The 18,181-nt window shown below is 39.9% G+C and overlaps 1 protein-coding gene across 3 annotated transcripts in view; it reads left to right on the top strand.

The window, feature by feature from the left end:
- ALS2 (alsin Rho guanine nucleotide exchange factor ALS2) overlaps nucleotides 1-18,181 on the top strand; it is a 36,848-nt gene that overhangs the window by 9,442 nt on the left and 9,225 nt on the right. For all 3 annotated transcript variants that reach the window (XM_058027678.1, XM_058027676.1, XM_058027677.1), the window contains exons 5-22: nucleotides 604-964; nucleotides 1,821-1,989; nucleotides 2,454-2,550; nucleotides 2,951-3,028; nucleotides 3,971-4,147; nucleotides 5,726-5,897; nucleotides 6,278-6,458; nucleotides 8,153-8,218; nucleotides 10,662-10,824; nucleotides 11,615-11,746; nucleotides 11,970-12,098; nucleotides 12,409-12,479; nucleotides 12,832-12,898; nucleotides 13,188-13,390; nucleotides 13,531-13,596; nucleotides 14,971-15,069; nucleotides 15,580-15,744; nucleotides 17,875-17,986. In XM_058027678.1, the coding sequence (XP_057883661.1) occupies nucleotides 604-964; nucleotides 1,821-1,989; nucleotides 2,454-2,550; nucleotides 2,951-3,028; nucleotides 3,971-4,147; nucleotides 5,726-5,897; nucleotides 6,278-6,458; nucleotides 8,153-8,218; nucleotides 10,662-10,824; nucleotides 11,615-11,746; nucleotides 11,970-12,098; nucleotides 12,409-12,479; nucleotides 12,832-12,898; nucleotides 13,188-13,390; nucleotides 13,531-13,596; nucleotides 14,971-15,069; nucleotides 15,580-15,744; nucleotides 17,875-17,986 (2,508 nt within the window). The remainder of the gene's footprint in view (nucleotides 1-603; nucleotides 965-1,820; nucleotides 1,990-2,453; nucleotides 2,551-2,950; nucleotides 3,029-3,970; nucleotides 4,148-5,725; nucleotides 5,898-6,277; nucleotides 6,459-8,152; nucleotides 8,219-10,661; nucleotides 10,825-11,614; nucleotides 11,747-11,969; nucleotides 12,099-12,408; nucleotides 12,480-12,831; nucleotides 12,899-13,187; nucleotides 13,391-13,530; nucleotides 13,597-14,970; nucleotides 15,070-15,579; nucleotides 15,745-17,874; nucleotides 17,987-18,181) is intronic.

Here is an 18,181-nt window from a genome sequence, read left to right as displayed (position 1 = left end):
CTGGGGCTAATAATTGCCTTCAGTCAGTTTGTCCCTCGTGTGACTTGAGGGTTATTGGCTAAGCTTTATATGGATATAACAACGGTGTAAGGAGACACAGCCCAGTTTGGTTTTGAGATAGGCCTTGCAAAATGAATCCATGAATTGCTGTTTACCTTTTACATATTGAAAAGAGCTCTTGTCTCTCTCAAAATGGAGCATGCTCACTGATGCACTTTCATTGGTGGCAAAGAAGTTGGTAATAAGCTTAAAATTATATCCCTTCTTATATTTGTATGCAAAGATCCTTTTTTTGTTGGTATTTAAAAACCCCAGACTTACAGTCTCTTATGTGAGCAGGTGTAACAGACAAAGCCCAGTCCTTTTAGAAATGGTGCTTGGTGCTACCTTTAAAAAATCATTCTGAGCAATAGATGTACACCTAAGCATAAAAAATCTGGATAATTTATATTATACAGTTAAAATACATATATAATTTATAGTAAACATTAATAATAAATATTATATGGTGTTCAGTCTGGCCCGTGGTTTGAATAGTGAATGTGTATCATCATCCTACTGTGCTGCCTGCTCTGATAGTTTCCCACTTCCCTTTGGTTTTAGCCATCTCAAGAGGAGCAGCTCAGTGCTTGTATCCCTGGCCCCCCAGGCAGCAGCACATCCACCCTGAACAGCCTGGTGGCCTCGTGTGCCTCAGCAGTTGGGGTGAGAGTGGCTGCCACCTACGAGGCTGGAGCCTTGTCCCTGAAGAAGGTGATGAACTTGTATGGCACATCCTCGAGTGAGCCGGGATCTCAGGCGGGCAGCAGGTCCCCGGGGCCCGAAGCTCTGAAGGACAGCCGAGAGGAGCAGGTCAGGCTGGAATCCATGCAGGGGAAGAAGAGTTCCAGTCTAGTAGATATTAGGGAAGAGGAATCTGAAGGAGGGAGTCGAAGACTTTCCCTGCCTGGCTTGTTGTCACAAGGTAAACAAGCATGTTGGGGAAAAAACACTGGAAAATTTATAATAATGTGGAGGTTTGTAAGTGAAAAAAACCCCAAATATTTATTAAACACAAATCCAATGATCTCTCAAAGATGTGTATGAATTCTAAATGATACCTTAAGGCTTGAAAGCAGTGGAGAGAGTGAAGACTAGCAGATACTGCATGCTAAGAAAACCAAAAACAGTGGGTCTACAAATGGTCTTTCTTGTTAAAATAAGGTAAAGTGAGCACATTGGAGGAGTCATATTGCCAGATGATATTTCGTGGTGGTTTTGTAGCCAAAGATAAAAATCTGTGGTCTGTAATCTGCACTGCACTGAGCTGGTTTTGAGCCAGAGACCTATAAGTATTCCAGTTCCCACTGCTGAACTTCAAAGTTAATGACTTTGTTCCCTCACAGAATTTAGTGCTGTTAATTGCTCTGAATGTATATATGGTTTAGTTCTATATTGATCTTGCATTTGAGGAGAGGTTTAGGAAGTATTGAAGTCTTCTGTTCACTCCAAGGATATATTTTTTTTCAAAACACTTTAATGTATAGTTTGTTTTGGTTCCTTTGCTTCATTATAACTGCATGGTTTTCATATGTCTGCTATACTTTAGAAGCTGGTAAAAACTACTTGATATCTACCTGGTTTTACTACCTGAGGTACCTCTTTGTATCCATAACCTATTGTCTTACCTGTCAACCTTTGTTCTTGGGCTTGAATTAAAACTGCTTCAAGAAGTTTTGATCACTTGCTATTAAGTAGTGTTGTTACTGTGTAATGCACAATCTGAGTGATGCATTTATGAAAATGATCAGAAATTTTTCTCATTCTTGGCCTCTGCTCAGTTTCCCCAAGGCTCTTACGGAAGGTAGGACGGGCAAAAATGAGGACTGTGGCTCTGACTCCAACCTACAGTGGTGAAGCTGATGCTCTTTTGCCCTCTCTAAGAACAGAGGTGTGGAGCTGGGGGAAGGGCAAGGAAGGACAGCTAGGGCATGGTGATGTTCTGCCAAGGTGAGATTTCTTTGAAAAATGTTTTTTTATTCAGTAGATTGCTAGGAAATTTTGAGTATTGAACACTCTCAGCTTCTCAAATTTAAACATCTGCCATGCAGTGTCTGCTTGTTCTTTCAGATGTTGTGATCTAATTTTCTCCAAGTAATATGTTTTAAGCTGTGTTGTTACTGAGCATCAATCAATTCCAATTTTACCCTTTGTAATCAGTAACAGTTTTGGTGATATTTTGAATTTATCCAAATTGGGGTGAGGTTTGTCATCAACTTTTGCCCTTCCTGATCATTTTGACTAAGCTGGTTTATTGCCAGAAGGTTCCATATATATTTGTTTTTTCTAATTTGTTTTGGAGAAGGAAATAAAACCTTGAGTGTTTCCACATTAACAGTACCTCTGATAATATTTTTTCTTTTTCCCACATTCTACCCCTCTTCCCTCACCTTATGGGTTCTGGGGAATGACAGGCTTCAGCCACTGTGTGTGAAAAGCCTTGATGGTAAGGAAGTGATTCACCTCTCTGCTGGTGGCCATCATTCCTTAGCACTCACTGCCAAATCCCAGGTACAAGTCATTGTTACCATTTGTTGTTTCTCAGACATAATTATCATGTTTGGTCTTTTCTAGTTTTTAGTTTCTTTTGCTTCTAAACTTTTGTTCCTGTTTGTGGGAGGCAGCATGGAAGTGTTGTGGAATATAAATTGTATTTCTGCCCAAGTTCTGCACGTACCATCAACATTATGTTTAAAGATTGCTGTGAGTTGATTTGATGCATTCTATTTCTGAATGTGAGAAGACAATCTCAGAATGTAGGAAGACAGTGAAAATGAAGGAAATGCTTCTCAGTACATGACTCCTATAGCCTTGACTTGTGTGTTTGCACTTGATGTGTTGTACTACCACAGTTCAGTATGTTTCCATGTATATAAATGTTCATTCTGATGTTCAGCACTGCTTCTTGCAGGTGTATTCCTGGGGCAGTAATATCTCTGGCCAGCTTGGTCACTTGAACTCCCCAACAACCGTCCCTCGTCTTGCAAAGGTACTTTGTTTTCTGTGGTTTTCTTCTTGTACAAGTGAATGCAGAGTAATTTCTGAGAAGGACCTGTTCATGGATCTATGTGCTATTTAATAACAGAGCCCTTGATTTTCTTTGGCTTATGCTGTAAAATGATCTTTAGGTGAGCTTGTGAAAATCTACGCAACAAATCATTTTCACAGACTTCTTCTGGTTTTTGACCACAGTGAAGTTCTAGAACTGAGAAATGTGACTGTTCTATTTTCCTATCAGATTTCACTTTTACCTTATGTTTGATTTCTCTGATATTGATGTTGCAGTGTTGAAACTTGTGAATACTTCAGAGCTCTGTTTTTATTCTAAACAATTGTTTCTAGTGTTTTTAGTTTGGTTGGACCACACCCACATTTGTTGTTCGTTTCCTTATTTCCGGAGCTTTGCAGAATTTTGGCAGTGGGTTTTCTCTTTGTTTTGAACTTTTCACCACATTGAGTGAATAGCAAAATAACAATTTTTGGGTTAGACCACAGCCTTTCCCATGTTTTCTAGTGCTCATCTTAATGGAAAGCTAGCTGCATAGTTGTCCTGCTTAGGCCTTATGCAAATTAATGTACAGCAGATTCATTGTCTCCCAACTTTATATAGATTTCCCAGTTAAATGTAGAGAGGAGAATAGTGTTCCACTTTAATCAAACTCACTTGATGCCCATTTAAAAATAAAACTGATTTGTAACTGAAAGGCAAAAAAAATTAGCCATTAGAAAGAAAACTGGAAAGAGTTTTCAGTATATGTGCAAGGAGTTTATATGTTATGAGACACTGAAGCTGAAAAATTGGCTGGTTATTGCAATAGTTTGTTCTTGGCAGGTGAATTACGTACATGTGTGACTAGAAGAGTTATATACTTTTCTCTCCTTCCAGCTTTGGGTGATGATTTTTAATGTCTTCCTTCCTCCTGAATTTTAGGTGTGTGGTGAAGGTATTTGGACTACAGCAGCAGGACTAGATTATTCTCTCTTCTTAGCAGATGAGAAAGACTTCCAGCCTGGATTATATTACTGTGGCCAGGAGACATCAACAGAAAATAATTTGAATGAAAATAGCTGTTCTAAGAGTCCAGCTTTGTTAGTAGCTTGTAGTAAGGTGAGTGTTATTTCCTTTAAGTCAGTACAGATCATACTGGTGCTCTTAGGAAACAGCGTGGTGCTGGTGGCTTGATGAGCTGTAAGGGTGTCAAGGCACATGGTTGGTTCCTAGTAGTCAAACGAGGAGCACATTGGATGGGGTGCAGAGAGGAGGTCAAGTTAGTATTGTTCTCTCCCCTGCCTGTTTCTTGGCCTTCCCTTCTTTTTGAGGGACAAGGAGGTGTTTCTAGTGTGTTAATCCATTACCTTACATCTGTGTGTGCTGCAGAAAGGCCCACCTTTATTGTGCTCTGCTTCACCAGTCTTTGTGTCCAGGCTTCACTGCTACTGCTCTTCACTTGCTTGTCTCTCAACTGGCTGAGGCCACGGGCTGCTCTGTTCTGTAACTCCATTCTGCCTCTTGTTAGTGACTGGGCAGAAGGTCCCCTTGAGTTCTGCACCTTCTCCTTCCCCACCCCTCCCTTTCACATGAGTGCAAAGGGAGATCTGAGCAAAAATGTGCATTTGATGTCAATGGGAGACAGGGGCTGCCCCTACACAGGTTTTTTCATGAAGCTGAATCTTACATGTGCCTTGAGGTTGGCATGAGGTAGCAGTGTGAACTGTGATTATATGTCCTCTTCCAGTTTGTGTATGGCTTCAAACCAAGATGAGTTTAAGGGAACAAAAAGGAAATTATGAGGGCAGAGAGTGTCTCTGCCTTAGCTCCTCTGGGTATCACTGCTATTTCCCTAAATTGAGCAGGAAAGCTGTTTGGGAAGTGTTTTGAGGAGGGACAGAGACTTAGACGCTGGGTCTATGTCTGTGCATGCAGACACACACACCTGTATGCCTTCTGTAAGATTGTTGCTAGCCATTCCCTTCTCTTCAAGGGTGACTGGTAGGCTCTTGCATATAAGAACTGGTTGCCTGTGGAACAGCTTTGGCTCAGTGTTTCAAAGGAATCCTCTATTTATCAATCAAGGAAATAAAAGTAGAGCTCAAACTCTGAATTACACACTTTTGCATGTGGGCCAAAATTCGTGAGGAACCATAATGCATCAGTGGCACTTGTGCTGACCTTAGATAAGAATTCTGCTTTGAGCTACTGTGGAAAGCAAGTACTACTGTTAGTAATATTGCAGTATCAATAAACTGGATTCTTATCAATAAATTGGCATATTCTGGGTCGAGAAAGGACCTGTCTAGAGCACAGTCATAGCCTTAATAAATTATATTCTTCATATTTAATAGGAGAAATGTATGATGTACTGAATTGAAGGTCACTGTCTCTTAAACATGGAATGGTAGTATGAGCCACCTTAAAAGGTGATTTATGTATTTATTGTCTTTTGGTTTTGTCAAAGTCAGGAAAATGAACAGCAGTTCATAAATGTATCTTCAACTTTTGTCATTCCTGTATTAAGACAGTATTGAGTGGGTTGTTTGTTATTGAAGGTAATTAATGCTTACCATCAATTACTACCACTTAGCTCTTCAAGATATGCTTTATTTGCATTACTCTATTTTTAAATTGGGGTGTAAAAAGAAAGACATTAAAGCTGCTGTTTTTTCTTTTCTCTTTTTCATCTTTCAGATAGGGTACATAAGCAATGTGATAGCTGGTGGTGACAACTGTCTGGCCTTAGTTGACAAAAACGTAATGGGATATATTGCCAGTTTGCATGAGTTGGCTGCTACTGAGAGAAGGTTTTATTTCAGACTGAGTGAGATCAAATCTCAGGTTCTTAGACCTCTTTTAGGTTTAGGTAAGACCTTCTTTTAATGTTTTCCTTGATATCGTTCTCCCTACAGTTTCTGTTATGCAAAATTTAAACCTAATAAGATATTTTCAAGATAAAACTAAGCTCTTGCTTTCTCCCCTGTTTGGATGAACAGATGAAAGACAGTTGCATTTTGACAGTGTTCATTCTGTTAATATTTGCACTTTCCTGATGGTTTCACCTGAAATACCTTCATTATTTGAGCTGTATTTAGTCTAAAACTGTTGAATTTCTGATTCTGGATAATGTATCCATGAGGTGAAAGTACTGATAAAACATCTAAACAGCACCATGTTGAGATTTTCTCTGTTAATGGGTGCTGCTCTTTCATAAGGTAAGCTAAATTGCTTTCTGGTCTGTTACAGATAATTTGGGCAATGCAAATGCAATCCAGTTGTTGCAGGAAATGGCAAGCAGGTTCAGCAAGCTGTGCTATCTCATTGGTCAACATGGAGCTTCTTTAAGTAGCTTTCTTCATGGAGTAAAAGAAGCCAGGAGCTTGGCCATCCTGAAGCATTCCAGTCTCTTTTTGGATAGTTACACTGAGCAAGTATCCAATTCCCTCTCATCTTGAGTCTCTGCAGGCTTAATCTACTGACTGCAACAAGCCCTGAGTTAAGGGAAAGTAGGTCATAAGGAAAGCTATGTGACTGTTGCATTGTTGTGATTTAGAAATGTGTGGAGTTTTACACAAATGGATTCATTTTTAGTGAGATGTATTTCCAAGTCTTCACCAGTGGAGCACATGAACAGCATCACCTTCCTTTGTGTAAAACTCTGGGTACAGATTCTTCTTTGGTTGCTGCCTATAAACCTAAATATTCATCACTTATTAAGGATCTTGTGTAGTATAATGTGACAAGACTTACCATTGCTAGGTTATACCGCTGCTAATTAGAGCTGCCTTTGGGGGTTTATTGAGGTTACAAAATGCTTTCTCAGTAGCCATTAACTAAAGATTGTCTTCCAGACAAAAATTCTTCTGTCCTCATGCCTACTAAACAGCTGCCATTACACCTGTCACCCAAAAGCTGGAGCTGCTTTAGTACTGAGCATTAAGTCTGGATTTTCCTAGTTATTGTTTTTATTGGCTTAATGCATTTTGGGAGAGAAGATCTATGCACTCAGCCTGTTCTCTGTCTTTCCTGACAGTAACTTCTAGTTTCTGGACAATTTTATTTAAATCTGACAGAAGTCTCATCATACTTAATAATTACAAGTTTTTGTGAAAAATAATGGTTTAACAGAAAGTTTAAAAGTGTTGTATCTTGGTTACCAGATATCTGAAAATATCTAAGGAAACAAAATTTTGAGATTATCTACTTGTTATTATGCAGTAGTTGTCAACTTTGTTATGCAATAGCAGTTTGGACAACTAGTTGCACTTTTTTTGAACACAGACACAACCAAGAACATTTTTGCTAGGTCAGTGACAAACTTATGCTGTATCACCCTAAAAGAAGCTTCCAACTTTGTTTATCATATAGATTGTTCATAAATCTAAATACGTGTTTTCTCATTTTCTTACTTAGTCTTCAACTCGAATTTTTCTTGTAACCTAGATTTTCAAAATTGGTTCTCATTACTCAGAATAGAAGGTTTTAATTTTTTCTTCCTCAAAGACTGAAGTACCTAACCTCTGTTCTCACTACTGCTTGTCTTCTGCACTCCCTCTTTGCTCGCTATTGCTTACATGTTTTTATGTGTATGGCATCAGAGCCTTGGTGTTACACCATGAGTATCTTTCAAGATCAGTCAGGCAACACAAGTATCATCTGTTAAATGGCTAAGCAGAGACATCTTCCCTTGGAAAAGGGTGGTTTTGTTTTGTTTTTCTAATGGTGGTGGAGAGAAGTCATAGAATGTTGAATAGCAGGAAAAGAGAAAATTCCTCTCTTGAAATTTCCATCCTGACTGTAATTAGAAGCTAGTAGTACTAAATGGTTCAAACAGGTAGTTTATTCTGTACACACCCAAATCTGAGAGAAACAAAAATAAAAGTCAAGTAAGCCCTCTGCATTGTGCTAATGGCAGCAGAAATGTGTAGTAGTGCATGTTCACTGCTCCATGTGGAAGGTGGATGCCAAGTGTTCAGTAACAGAGTATTGCTCAAGTACTCTATAACTTGTGTAGTAAAAGATGTTACAGAGGTCATCATAAACTCTTGGACATTTCAACAGTTGCTGCTTTCTGGGATGTTTTCACTTTCTAATTGAAGATCTTTTTCTTCCCTATATTAGGTATTGTACTTCAGTAACAAACTTCCTCGTAATGGGAGGATTTATGCTCCTTGCAAAGCCAGCAATGTAAGCAAACCTTTACCATTTTTTGAACATTTTTATCAATTAACTGTAAAGAATTGAGAGGGCATGTGTGTAGTAATGACCATGCAGAGACTGGCTCTCAGCATACTTGAGTACACTAATTCCTTTTCCTTCAAATCAAGAGAAAGTTACCTCCTCTTAACTGTGATAAAGAATTTAGCTTAAAATGCTGCTGAGTTCATTTAGTTCATCTTGAAGGTGGAGAAAGGCGGAAAAAAAGCTTGTTATTGGGAGTTCCTTCAAAGAAACAGAGTTCAGGTCATGATTTTTTTAAAACTTTAGATAAATGAGGTTAAATGTTCATCATTATTCAGTGTTAGTGTTTATTCTTTCAAATGTTGCTGTCAAGAAAATACCAAAGAAAATTAGCTCCAGCAGATTAGATGAATTCATTTCATTTGAATTCTTAGAGTTTATGGAAGTGCTTTAAAATGATGCAAAAATATTTCTGCATGTGCATCTTCTCTGCCTCTCAAGGTTTCTTTGCCCTATTTCATGCTGTAAATGTGAGGAAGGAATTGTATTTGAAGGACTGAGACAGTACAGTTGAGGTTTCCAGATCCTGAAGCTTTTCTCTTATTTCTGTAGAGTTTTTGCCTAGGAAATAAAGTAGTTATGCTGGGTCTCTCACCCTAGTGCTCTGAAGAAGTTGTACTGAGGGTAATTTTTAATTTCTCTGTGAAATTGCTGCCTTTCCTTCACAAATTCTGTAACTGGGACTAATTCAGTTAATGTTTATGGAGTGCTTTGAATGCAGTATAAATTACGGTACTGGAAGTTCTTGGAAATGCTGGTACCTAGGACGAAGAATATTCTGCCCTCTGAGGATCAGTGCCAAAGTCTATATACAGAATCACCCTGCTGAGAGATACTGAGAATCTTTTTTCATTGGTCAGGATTTTTAGGATGACTTAAAGGAAATCTTAGTTCAAGTATAAGCTTGTTTATAATTCATACTGAAATCACCCAGTGCTGAATTCATCACCTCAGTTGTCACTGCTGGGTGTCACAGCTTCTCCTCCTGCAACCAGGGTCTCATTAGGTAAATAACACTTCAGGGAAGAGATGTGTGCAAGTTTTGTCCTGCTTCTTGCAAAGGAAAGTTAAGAATATCTTTGATGCTAATGATGAATTTCCCCCCCACTCCCTCCCTGAGGCGTACTGTCTTAAGTAAATGGTTAATGGTGTCAGCCCATCTTTTATGGATGTTCTGCAGCATGAATGCATTAGATGTAGTCCTGACTTTAAAAAAGGTCCCAGCTTCAATGGAAGTCTCCATAGTTGGCAGGTTTTTGAGATGTCCTCTAAAAGAGTAGACAAGCTGTAATGAATGTTGTCTATTATTATTTGATGCTTTTCAACAGAGAAACCTCCATGTGAGGATCTCAAAATTAAAAATAGCAAGCTGTCCAGAGGCATAAATTTAAAATTAGGAAAAACAGTCTTCTCTCAAATGAAGACTTTATTCCTAAGGCTTGTTCAGTAACAGAGTTCTTAAGTACCACTAGCAGACGTGGACAAGGCACAGTAGTTTGTGTGAGATGGCATCTCACTAATCGTGTAGCATTCTTAGGGAGTCTGCTGTGAACTCTGATCTGTTTTGCTGTCCCTGGGACCTGCTTTCTCAGCCTCACCTGATTCTTGCAACTTGTGGTTTAACTGTTTCCCAGCTGGATGTGTTTCAGTGCACCTGTCCTGTGTGCCAGCACTGGTGAGCACACACCTACAGCAAAGGAGAGGGGAAAATAGATGTGCTTTCCTTTTAATGAGGAAATTTTGGGTTTGTGTGCTAATGTATTGTCTTCCCTCTTCTTCTCTGAACTAGATTAGTTCTCCCTCTTGGAAATCAGACTGAGGATTGAACAGATTTCCTGCCTTTCTCTGAGGAAGGATGTAATTTCTGTAGTTCTGGGAAGAACTGCTCAGTTGCCTTGAACAACAGAGGGAGAAGAAATTGTTTCAGTATATTTAGGGAAGTGCACTAGAGCAAAGTTAGGATTCTTTCAGACCTTCTTGCATGAATCAATAGTGTTAGAAACTTGCTACTCTAAAAGCAATGGGGATGTCTTTCTCACCTGTTTGTTCTTTACTCATCAAGTGGTAAAGAGGAAAAAGGCAATTGGTTGCACTCCAAGTGAGCAACATAGTCAACCTCCTTCAGCCAGTTTGATGACTGAGCATATGAAATTAGAAGTAAAAAACAAGTCTTGTATTGCAGTTTTAGCTACATATCTTTACTGCTGTACTTCCTGAAACTAAATTGTAAATAGATGAATAAGCAGCGTGCACTTGCCCTTACAATTTTTATGGGTTTATGATAATTCAAAAAGGGGCAATCTGGGCTCATTTACATAACACATCACTGATGTCTTAATGTCTTTTTTCTTCTCTCATCCCTCTGTTTCCCAATGGTCTCATCATTTAGGGACTTCTTGAGTAAAAACCAGGAGCTGTTACAGAAACTGTCTGAGAAGAATGAGGAAAACCTCCAGCTAGTAGAAGTTTTGAATGCTCTGTTTTTCATGCCATTTGGACGACTTCATAATTATGCCAGAACTTTGCTAAAGCTTGCCACGTGTTTTGAAGTGGTAGGATGGTTTTTCTATCTATAGTGCAATAAATAAACACATGAAACTTATAGCTTGGAAGTAACTGTGTGAAGCAAATGCCAGGTAATTAAAACCAGTTTATTCCTCAGAGGAGCTACTTCAAACTTGTATTTGCTGCAGGGAAGATCTTGTAGATTTATTTGCATAATCTTACACCACTTGCACAAATCACATGACAGGTAGAAACTTGTTATTCTGCCAGAGCTTGTTTGTGTGCCTGAGTGCTTAATTGCAAATACATTGTTTTTATGTTTGCCTGTTGCTTTTCAGTTTCATCTGGCATCATTGCAGCTACCCTTGGCTGTAATACTCTACAAAAAACACTACATATATATTAGGTAGACTTTTACCACCCATTTAGATGTGTATAATTACTTTGTTTTGAAATAAAAGATGACTAAACAGGCACAGTAACTACTTGTACATTTAGCCCAATATTGTAATTAGTAATTTAGAGTATTGTTCCTGCAGTTATGAGCACTACTTCTGGGACAGCTTGTTGAGCTGCAAGAAAGTAGATCATGTAATTGTGTATTAATCATTCTCCTTGTAACATTCAGGGACCTTCTTGTGATTTTTAAAAACTATCAGGACACTAACAGAACATGTGACCAAAAAAATAACTGTCTGCTCTGCTTATTACCCAGACCAACTGTCATGCCCTTAGTGCAGATTTAATAAAATGAGCAGTTGTGTTGCAGCTTGGTTGGTGGTGTTGGTACAGGGGATCAGCAGCACCCTCAGCTCTGCCTTACCTTGTGCCCTACAGGCATCTCCAGAATACCAGAAGCTGCAGGATTCTAGTTCATGTTATGAGAACCTTGCTGTCCATCTTAGCAGAAAAATGAAAGAAGCAGAATACACCCTTGGCTTCTGGAAGACCTTTCCTGGGAAAATGACGGTATGGTGATGATTGCCAGTGCATCTGCAGCTTGAATCTCTTGCTCTTAGTGCCTGTGTCCGTTACTGATGCTGCTGTCCCAGTGTTTTCCAGCTGGTGTTGCTGTAGTGCTCTTTACTTTGGAAAGGTTTGGAAAGCTTTCCTGTGAAAGACTAAAGCAGCAGCCCTCAGTCACAGTCAGTGAGGAGTGGGATTGTGTCACTTTGTGTTGCCCTCCCTGCAGGACTCCTTGCGGAAGCCGGAGCGGCGTTTGATCTGCGAGAGCAGCAATCGGGCCCTGTCCCTGCAGCATGCAGGAAGGTTCTCTGTGAACTGGTTCATCCTCTTCAATGATGCTCTGGTACATGCTCAGGTGAGCCAGCTTGCAGCCAGCAACAAAACCTTTTCTCTGCTTCAAACACCACATATTCTTCATACAGTGAAGTTTTTCCAGTGTAAAAATAAATCTGACATTATGTGTCTTTTTAACATTTGATTGCATTGGCCTGTGGCTGGCATGGTTTCTGTTGGCTGTTGCTTGAAGCAAAGTTGGTGGAAAGAGTCCCTAATGCTCAGTTTTTGCTAGTTCTCAAACAAAGGGGAAAAAATAAACCATTTGGAAAAAAGTGGGGCTGGGTTAATGGATCAGTAACTGGTGATGTTTCCCTTCTCCTTTCCTACAGTTCTCAACACACCATATCTTCCCCTTGTCCACACTGTGGGTAGAAGCTCTTTCAGAAGAGACTGGTAATGTGTGAGTATTCCTGCTTGTGGTGCTGAAACAGTCTGATCTTTGGGAGAAAAGATGAGCGTTTTGTAACCAATTACTGTGAACTTGGAGTGGAATGCAGTGATTGCAGCCATATCTACCCTTTTTTCTTGTTTCAGAAAATGTATTTCTGTGTCTTAAAAAAAGTTGTGTAAACATCAGAAAGATTAAGGTGGTCGAGAGGGAAGCAAGTCTTCTTTCTGCTGCTTCTTTTTATTGCTAACTTAAAGGGAATGCTAGCTGGGGTAGGGAAGAGAAGGCACAATATCAGTGCTCTAAGAAATCTTGGGGTTTCAGGATGGAATTTCACAGATTAAAATACTTTTTCCCTTTGTAGGAATGGGTTGAAGATTACAACACCTGAAGAGCAATTTGTTCTTGTTTCTTCAACACCACAGGAAAAGGTGGGCATTTCTACAAATTTAAAACAGCTTCAGTGATACAGATGAGGCTTTTTCCCCCGTTGTGAAATCAAACTTGGAGAAGGATTTTCCTGAGTATTCCCCAGTAATGAAGTCTTTCTGCAGCTGAGTGTGCAGGCTGGCTGTGCATGGTGCCTGAGTGTAGCAGCGTTGCAGTGCACAGCACTGTGCTGAGCAGTGCCAGTGGCATGATTGTGCTTGCTGTAAAGGTGAGAGCTGGTGCAAAGACAGCTGCTGGCTAAATTCTGTCATGAACCACTTTCTGTTTCAGACCAAGTGGCTGAGGGCAATAAGCCAAGCAGTGGATCAGGCCCTTAGAGGGACTTCTGACATGGTCCTGTATGGAGCTGGTGGGAATGTGCCAAGACAGGAACCTCCTATTTCTCGCAGTGCCAAATACACCTTCTACAAGGACCCTCGATTCAAGGATGCTGTTTATGATGGGAGGTGGCTTTCAGGAAAACCCCATGGAAGGTAAAAGCACTGGAATGGAGCTGTTGAAACCAAAATGAAGTGGTTGCTGTAGCAATAAGTAGGCTCACTCACAGAAGGTATTTTTAAAGTGCAAAATGAACTGATTATCTTACATATTTGCATGGGTTTGTATTTTCCAGAGGGATCCTAAAATGGGCAGATGGACGAATGTACTCTGGGACTTTCCGGACAGGGCTGGAGGATGGGTAAGATATCCTAACTACTTGTGGAGCCAGGCAAGAAATACTTTTTGTTGTAGGAGCAAACAACAAAACCTTTTTAATTAAAGGTTTTCCAGTGAATCTTACTGGCCTGTCTTACAACATAGTGATGCATCTTCTCTAGTGTTTTCTTTGCTATATTTCTGGTAGAGCAAACGTTTAGTAATTTAGAAAAGAGACAAAATCTTGAACTGAGACTTCAGGGTTTGGGTGAAAACTAATGAGAGTATGTGATCTTGATGATGAAGATAACTAGTACAGAGGAGACTGAAAGTAGGCTGAATGGAAGGTCTGAAACAAATAAAACCACTTGAAAATAACTCAATATATTACACAGCTTTGAATTAATCTGTAGACTGCATTGCCAAGAATCTGCTTAGAACACCGTTGAGGCTGAGATATTAATTTATTTCCAAAGGCATTTTTATCTGCATCTTGTGAGCAGACATGCTTGTATTGGGCAGGATAAAAATATGTGAGAAGTCTTGTTGACTTTGAGATGTATTTTCAAAATACTGGGTTGGAGGGGAATTGAAATGGGGTCTGACCGCAGACAGCTTTTTAAAATTCCTCTTAGCTATTGGTGTAATGTCAAACTATAAAACAAGATTAGAGCTTTGGTCATTCGTAACTAAGTAACTAATCCTGGAGATTTTAGGGTTGTTGGAGATGGAAATACTGCAAACAAGTCCCAGCCAGAAAGAAATGGATTAGTATTTAGCTGTAATTGCTGAAATTATCAAATGTGTATACTTGTATTTCAGCATGCATGTTATAGTCCCAGCAGTTAACAGCAGTGTCATGTTGGGAGGACATGTTCTGAGGAGAACCTTCAGAACTGGATTTTGATCTCCTCAGGAGATGAAAATCAATAAATACAGTTGTGTATCTCATTCTTTTCAGGCATACTGAAACTGTGAATAATTCCTTGTCACTGAGCATTATTGGAAGCTAGCATCTTTTGAAAAAATCTTTTCTGTAGCATTACATGCCCTTATCTTTCCCTGGAATAGAGTGTACTTGAATTATCAAGAGCTGAAGAAAATAATAAAGGTAGAAGCAGTCTTATGATTTGAAAAGACTCATGGCCTGAGAAAAACACTGCATTGTGGCTGTGAGAGCAGTATTTATAATGTCACAATCAAACAGGAGAGAGCAGTATGGACTAAATTGACCATCTAGTGATGCTGAATTCTTACTTTCTCTTATAAAAACTATCATCTGTGACTGCTGTAGTTAAAGATGCACAAAAATGAGAGAGAGCATTCTGATTTTAGAATTGCTCTGTTTTGTGTGTCTGCTCTGTTAATGAAATGTGCTGGTGTTACAGCTGCTTGTGTTCCATCTCTGCCCTGGCAGGTATGGGGAATACAGAGTGCCTAACAAAGCACTGAATAAAGAGGACCATTACGTGGGATACTGGAAGGAAGGCAAAATGTGTGGGCATGGAGTGTACAGGTAACTTGTGGCACTTGTGTTGTTGGCACTGCATGGCTGCAGGAGAGCAGGGCTGATGCTCTGACCAAGGCTCTGTGTGTAGCTTTCCTGCGTTGCAGACTTGTGGTTGTAGTTAGTGTAGCTTATTTTCTGCTTTGCTCACAATGCAACTTGTACAGTGGTCAGTTGTTAATGTCTGCTCTAATGTTGCTGCCACCTGGCAATAAGAGAGGATTCTTTGCTCTGAGAGATAAGTATCACCTCCAATGGCCTTGCTTGCTGGGCAGAGAGTGGCTTTAAAACAATAAAGCATCCAAAGACTTGTATTAAAGGATCACTTTTATCCCAAACATACTTTAACTGCAGTTGCTGTTTGGTGTGGTTGTAATGCAATTCCTAGAAGGAAAAAGAGAGGGCTTATCTGTTTGGGGGAAGCACCCAGCAAAACGAATCAATCAGCAGCTCCCAAAGCAGCCCCCCAGGAGAGCAGCAGATGAAGGACTCTGAGCGGTTCCTGTGTTGCTGTTGCAGCTATGCCACGGGTGAGGTGTATGAAGGGTGTTTCCAGGATAACATGCGGCACGGGCACGGGCTGCTGCGCAGTGGGAAGCTGACCTCTTCTTCCCCCAGTATGTTCATTGGACAGTGGATAATGGACAAGAAGAGTGGTTATGGAGTTTTTGATGATATCACAAGGTAATGCTTCCACAGTCCTCAAAACTTGGGTATGCAATTGCAAAGAGTAGGAAAGGATGTGATTTGTGACTACCAGGAATACTGCCTGTCTTTTTCTTTCTTCTTAATTGCTGGGCTTTCTGGGTTGATGGTATAAAGAAATGAGTCTAGAAACTGCTTTTTGGTGCTGCTTCTGGAGTGAGTGGTGGAGGGATTGCACTGGGTTTTTGTCTTGTTTTCTATCATACTCCTGCCTGAAAACTAGCTCTGAATATGGTGTTTTATTAAGGCGTTGTGTGGTGCATGTGCTGAAAGTGTTAAGAATTCATGTGAGGAGTATTCTTTCATCTCAGACCTATGAGACTGGGTTGTTCAGTGGCAGATAATGGTGCTCATGAATTTCAACTCATGCTCAGATTTTCCATTGGCTTATTCTTCCAGTGCAGTGGAGGGCAGATGCTTCCTCTCAGGGCAGATTACTGAAATGACAGTCTCAGAGACAGACTTGCACTAAATACGTGCAGTAAATGAACCCTGAGCACACATCAATATAATCTGTCTTTCTGTCACCAATTTAATGGTTGTTTTTTTGGAAAGAGCTTTTGGTGAATGCCCAAGGAACTGTTGTTGGTTAACTGAATGCCCACTTGAAAAGCCAAGCAGGCAAAAGTCTGGAGTGTAAAGGGGAGATGTTTGTCTGAAACAAAGCTGTTGTAACATCTCTAGGTATTTCCTCATGTTGGTTTTGCACTTAGTCTTGCTCAGGGTTGGTGGTTGTTCTTACTCTGTAGTGCCAAGACATGTCTGCATACTTTCTTTAGTCATTTATCTTTCTGGGACAAAGAGATACCAGCTTTTCTTGCAAATCCTCTCACCTCCAGAATTTGTAAATGCAATGTTAATTCATGGTGAAGGAGGAGTGTGGCATTTGATTTTCACTCCAGCTCTACTCAAACATGAGTGAGCTGCCCTGATGTAGTTTTGCTTCTGGTGTTGGGGAGGTAATCTGTGTGTCTTTGTGTCCTCAGGATTTGTTTTCTGCACTTATTCTGCAGCCCAGACTAAAAAGGAATAGCTGCAGACACTATTGCCTGCTGTCATTTTTGCAAAACAGTTATTTGAACAAGTGGGACTTTGAGTTTCCATCCCAGTAACTGAGTGTGCAGAATCTCTCCAAGGGCCCTTCACCCAGCAGAGGCCTCTGTAGCTGGCAGGATGAATCATCAGAGAAGCTTCCTGCCACCCTATGGGGCCAGTCAGCTGGGAAACATCCCTGAGCTTAGTTTAATGGTTGGACTTACTCTCTTTACTATAAACATAGTTTTTCCTGGGTACATTTCAAGGAAAATGCTTGGTAACAAGCAGAATTGTATCAAATCAATTACTAGTTTCTCTCTAAAAGCAGAAAAAAAGGCCTTGAGAAGTTAATATTTTATTAATTGCATGGGGGAAATGTCACATTCTCTTCCAGAACTGGAAAAATAGGTTGTTTGGAAATATTTGAGACTTGCACTAAGTTTCAAACAACTCTAGCCTGACATCTATGCACTTATATAAAGAAAAAAAAAGTATTTTAAATAGTCTGAAAGAGGCTGATGTTTATTTGTAAGCAATCTTTAATTGTATAATATTTTTTTTTTATTTTGTGACCTTTGTTAGGCTGTTATATAGAAACTTGGCACAATATGATGTGTTTCTTCACAATATTTGTACTCTTAATATTTCAAAAATGTCATGTATGACTTTCTAGGTCTCCCTCCTATTCCCCAAGAAGAACAGCTTGGTTTCTTTTGATTTTTTTATTCTCTTCAGTTTGAGCCATCAGACTTTAGGTAAAAGAAATAAAAACTTTGGCAAAGCAAGCTGCTCAAGTTCCTTGGGGCATGCAGTGGGCTTAACAGGGCTGCAGCACTGTTCCAGCTCATCAGCTTGCTTGGATGTGGCCAATTTGGAATGTGAATTGGGAAAGAAAGTTCACTCTAATTGATTTGTACCAAAAATAGTCTGGTGACCCTCAACTGACAGACCCAAAGCAAGTGCTCTGTGACTCTCTTCTGATGATTTCTTTAATGGTCATTGTGGCTGTAAAGCCAAAGAAAGACTAGAGATGTACTATTTAGGCTCTGTTTTTCCCACTTCATTTTTCTTCAGAGGAGAAAAGTATATGGGAATGTGGCAAGATGATGTTTGCCAAGGCAATGGTGTTGTGGTTACTCAGTTTGGACTGTATTACGAAGGAGCCTTCAGCAGCAACAAAATGATGGTGAGTTGAACACCAGACCCTGGGCTTAGGGACTTCTCCTCTAAGTGTGGCAGCTTTCTGAGGCAGATGAGTGTGTGTTAGGCTGTGGAAACTTTCTGTTCTTCAAATCTTCTATTGCCCATGCTTTTAGAATTGCCTTTATTGTCCCTGCTCTAACCTAGGACTACTTCAGAAAGAGCTTAGAAATTACTATTT

Source organism: Melospiza georgiana, chromosome 7 (assembly GCF_028018845.1).
Source record: "Melospiza georgiana isolate bMelGeo1 chromosome 7, bMelGeo1.pri, whole genome shotgun sequence".
NCBI classification, from domain to species: Eukaryota; Metazoa; Chordata; class Aves; order Passeriformes; family Passerellidae; genus Melospiza; species Melospiza georgiana.
This window is presented reverse-complemented; position numbering and strand designations above follow the sequence as displayed.